Source organism: Pyrus communis, chromosome 5 (genome assembly GCF_963583255.1).
Source record: "Pyrus communis chromosome 5, drPyrComm1.1, whole genome shotgun sequence".
NCBI classification, from domain to species: Eukaryota; Viridiplantae; Streptophyta; class Magnoliopsida; order Rosales; family Rosaceae; genus Pyrus; species Pyrus communis.
In genome coordinates this window covers 15,574,718-15,579,687 of record NC_084807.1, presented here as the reverse complement: position 1 = coordinate 15,579,687, position 4,970 = coordinate 15,574,718, and the positions used below count along the sequence as shown (strand labels likewise).

The window sequence follows — 4,970 nt, the reverse complement described above, 5'->3', positions numbered from 1 at the left end:
TATACTTGTTCTCATGCTTTAATAGGTTATACTACTTTATAATATATATATCATTCTATTTTATAATTTATGTTTTTCAATGTAATTATGCATATATTTTTTAAATATAAACAAATACTTATTTGTAATAAATTTATTTAAATTCGATTAATCCATCTAATTACCCAAGCACTAGGCTCCAATCCGCAATCCAACTAACATGTTTTTGAACCTTGCTCTCACCACAACAACAATCACCTTTGAAAGAGCGTGGGCTCAACCCCACCCGAAATAATAACGTCCCCGGGTTCGATTTACTCAGTCTCCTTCCAACTGTTTCCTTCTCTCTCTAGATTTCTGGGTTCAAGTGCTTACTCTTGAGAGAGAGTAAACGGTGGTCTGTGAGTAAATGGCGGCAGCGTCAGATTTACTAGAGGGGACTATACAGAACGTACTGGAGCAACAGAGCCTCAAGTGGGTCTTTGTTGGTGGCAAAGGTGGTGTGGGCAAAACGACATGCAGCTCGATCCTCTCGATCCTTCTCTCCCGAGTCAGATCCTCCGTTTTGATCATCTCCACCGACCCCGCTCACAATCTCAGCGATGCTTTTCAGCAGAAGTTCACCAAGACTCCAACTTTGGTTAATGGGTTCACCAATCTCTATGCCATGGTAAGCTCTTCGATTCACAATTTATTTATACTGGTTAATTATTTCTTCTTTCAGTAAATTTTGGATTTTGGGAATTATTTTTGGGTGGAATTTTGGGTTTTTGATGAATTTGAGAGATACCCGGTTGCTGGATTCTTAGAATTTGCTGTTATTTGAGCAAATTCGGGATTCTCAGTTCATAGATTTTGAGTTAGTTTCAGTTCTCTGAACAATTTGTTGAGGCATTGATCTTGTTTTCTGAAATTAGAGCCAATTATTCATTGCCTGGTCTAATGAATGTTTCTGAATTTGACCTCTTTGTGCATGCAATGGTCTAATGAATGTTTCTGAATTTGACCTCTTTGTGCATGCAATTGTCTGTGTGTAGTTTGCAATTTATGCCAGTCTCATTGTTTGGTTTTGATCCTACGTAGGAAGTGGATCCTACCGTTGAGCACGAAGACATGAGCGGAAGCGATGGAATGGATAATTTGTTTTCTGATCTAGCAAATGCCATTCCTGGAATTGATGAGGCCATGAGCTTTGCAGAGATGCTAAAGTGAGATTCGTGATCCCTTATGTTTGTTTCTTTTAAACCCAATACTTGCTTGCTGTTTACTATCTTGGTAGATTTCCTTGCATGTGCTACTTATTTTAATTTTGCGTTAGTAATCAATCTGCTAAATCATTTGTGGAAATTATGTCCCTGCAGACTGGTCCAAACAATGGATTATTCGGTTATAGTATTTGATACTGCACCAACTGGCCATACGCTTCGACTGTTGCAGTTTCCATCAACCATGGAGAAAGGTCTGGCGAAAGTGATGTCTTTGAAAAATAAATTTGGCGGTTTAATGACTCAGGTATATACCGTTGAACCCTCTTGTCAGTCATATCTTTCCTTGCATTCAAATATATATGGTTTAAGACACGAGTGGACTTTTCACTTTTTCACAATTCCTATTGTCCGAGTTTTGTAGGCTTGTAATTGGTCAGGTACAACTGTTTCTACATTGATGGTATTAAGTGTTTCAAAATTGATTGAGACAGATGACAAGCCTCTTTGGTGTTGGTGACGAATTTGGAGAGGATGCAATTCTGGGAAAGCTGGAGGGCATGAAAGATGTGATTGAACAAGTTAATCAGCAATTCAAGGATCCAGTAAGTCTGCTCATTCATTTTCCCTTTTTTTTTTGTTGACTGTATCATTGATTTTGGATACATATATGTTTCGGATCTGTAATACATTAAAGTAAAGGTAAAAGGGGTAAATAATTATTGAAAGAAAAATAAACTTTTTTCCTTGGTTAGGTTTTGGTTCCCTACAACAACAACAACAAAGCCTTTTCCCACTAAGTGGTGTCGGCTGTATGAATTCTAGAATGTCATTGCGCTCGATTCTGTGCCACGTCTTCTGTTAGATCCAAATACTCCAAGTCTTTTCTTAGAGTCTCTTCCAAAGTCTTCCTAGGTCTTCCTCTACCCCTTTGGCTCTGAACGTCTGTCTCGTAATCGCATCTTCTAACTAGAGCGTCAATTGGCTTTCGTTTCACATGTCCAAACCAATGTAACCGATTTTCTCTCATCGTTCCATCAATTTTGGCTACTCCCTACTTTACCTCGAATATCCTCATATCTTATCCTTTCTCGTATGCCCACAGATCCAACAAAGCATTCTCATCTCCGCTACACTCATTTTATGTACGTGTTGAAGCTTCACCGCCCAACATTCCGTACCATAAAGCATTGCTGGCCTCGTAGCCGTCCTATAAAATTTGCCCTTGAGCTTTAGTGGCATATGACGGTCGCACAACACACCCGATGCACTCTTCCACTTCATCCATCCAGCTTGCATTCTATGGTTGAGGTCTCCATCCAACTTTCTGTCTTTTGCAAGATAGATCTTAGGTAGCGAAGGCGGTCACTCTTTGGTACTTCCTAATCTCCAATCCTCACCCCTAAAGAAGAGAGTACTTTTAGACGTGGTTAGATAGAAGCTGAAACCTTTTGTTTCCTTCAATATCGTGAGTAGAGATGCTTTGATGAGTCAGTTTTGAAAGGAGAAGGAATTTTAAGTTCTTTTCAAAATCTAAAGTTGCGTTCCAAACTTCATCACACTTTTGCCTCCAAATTAAATTTCCAAATATATAGGCATTTATGGATGCATTCAATCTCACTTTTGGCAGGACTTGACAACCTTTGTCTGCGTTTGCATCCCAGAGTTCCTCTCTCTCTATGAAACAGAGAGACTGGTGCAGGAACTCACCAAATTCGAGATAGATACACACAATATCATCATTAACCAAGTACTTTACGATGAAGAAGGTATGCCTACTGTGTCCGTGTACATTAATTTCTTTTACGTGCTCTGAGCTTAAGTTTAATCATCTTTTGGGTAATTTTGTTTTTCTAGGCACAGAATCTACTCTACTCAAAGCAAGAATGCGAATGCAACAAAAGTACCTAGATCAGTTCTACATGTTGTATGATGACTTTAACATCACCAAGCTGCCATTGCTGCCGGAAGAGGTAAGACCATAGAGTGCCATAATTTATGAAACTTAGACTTGTTCTGGAAAGAAAAGAGGGTTGGTGATCTGTAAACTTCTGCAACATGCTTCCCGGTACTTTCCATTTGATGGATTGTTATTTTTGTAAATGTGGAACCCAATGTAGTTGGAAAGAGGGCTATAGATGATGGTATTTGATTCAAACAAACAAACAACCACCACCACCACACCCCCACCCCGGGGGGCGGGGCCATTCTTTTTAGGATTAACCCTTATTCTGATTTCTATTTTTTCCTTTCACAAATAATGTCTGTACTTAATATTTTTGTTTAGTTATATTTATTCAAATATTCTTATAATTTTTTTGGTAGAATATTCGGTTATCTGAGAAAAAGGAATGTGATTTCACACCGAATATCCCAGTGCTTTGATATTTCTTCGGTCGGTTGATTAATTTATTAAGACTCCTTTTTTTCATTCCACAATGTATAGTGTGGGAGATATTCTTGATGGGTTTTGTGAGACCACCATCTGATGATTTCTATCCGTAAAATATCTGAGGCCTCTTTGTTCTTCGATTTGATTCCAATTTGGTACTGTATGTGGTAACTAAATTCACCTATTGTCAAGGCTTCTTTCTCTAAGGCTTATTAGCTTTAGAATTTGCATGAACATTTGCACCATGAGTATTCGTAATCTGACATTTGTCATTGTATAAGCACAATTACAATCATTGACTTATTATTCATCATCCCTTTGATTACTTTTGTAGGTTACAGGAGTAGATGCTCTAAAAGCGTTTTCGTGTCATTTTCTGACACCATACCAACCTTCCACCAGCAAAGGCACAGTGGAAGAGTTGGAGCAAAGGGTGCTCACTCTAAGGCAGCAGTTGAAAGACGCCGAAACAGAACTAGAAAGACTGAGGAAAGGAAAACAAAAGGTTTAATACTCCCATGTTTACCACCCTCCTAGTTTAGCATCAGATGGCATACTCCCTCCCCAGTTTAGGCTATGCCGATAGATGTTTCCAGGTTGCTTGGTTTATTTGATGAGTTCTTTTACGTCGTCCTAGAATCTAGATCATAAGAACTGTCATGTATTGGACATTAATGTAATTTACTTCATTGAAGATTCCAACGTCGAAGAATTTATAGGCGAAATCATTTTGTTCTATCACCTGCCCTTAGCTCTATGTCAGATTGTGTTGCAATTTTGTTGCGGAAATAATAGTAAATGGATTATAGGCTTTGTATACATTGGATTCTGGCACCATTGTGGGAGTATGAATTGGCATTTTACAGGGATTTGTATTTTTATTTTCTTTTATTAGTAATTATTTCGAGCCGGTTAGTCTGCGACTCTGCCATGACTCATGAGTCATGACAAATAAGATTATCGATTAGGCAAAAATCGTGTAAGTTTTGATCCACAATTCTTCACATTTTAATCATTCCAGATTGTGATGGAGAAAGAAAAAAAAATCCCATGTCAGGAGTTGTGTGTTCATATCAAATTAACATGAGACCCTAATAAATAGTACCATCTTCCAAAATGGATTTTCTTGTAATTTTCTTTTTAGTAAAACTGATATCGCTGAGTCTTCCAAAAAAAAAAAAAAAAAAACATGATATCGCTAATCTATACTAATGAGAGTGGGAGGGTTTGACCCAATATACAATGAGTTGAAGAGGAAACCCGTAACTGCTAAAACAATACACCACTTGCGACTTTTCTTGTAATTAAAATGTCTACTAATTGTCGTTTAGTACTATAGTTTAATCTCTTTATTTGTAAGTGAGAGGTATTAGATTCGATTCTCGCTAAAGATG

The 4,970-nt window shown here is 37.9% G+C and overlaps 1 protein-coding gene across 1 annotated transcript; it reads left to right on the top strand.

Annotated features, from left to right (window-relative positions):
• Positions 1-267: 267 nt before the first annotated feature.
• On the top strand, positions 268-4,447 carry LOC137734875 (ATPase GET3A-like). The gene is made up of 7 exons (XM_068474186.1): positions 268-649; positions 1,063-1,187; positions 1,341-1,491; positions 1,679-1,789; positions 2,815-2,953; positions 3,042-3,157; positions 3,911-4,447. The coding sequence occupies exons 1-7, from the start codon at positions 389-391 to the stop codon at positions 4,085-4,087; spliced, it is 1,080 nt and encodes a 359-aa protein (XP_068330287.1). The 5' UTR covers positions 268-388; the 3' UTR covers positions 4,088-4,447.
• The last annotated feature ends 523 nt before the right edge of the window (positions 4,448-4,970 follow it).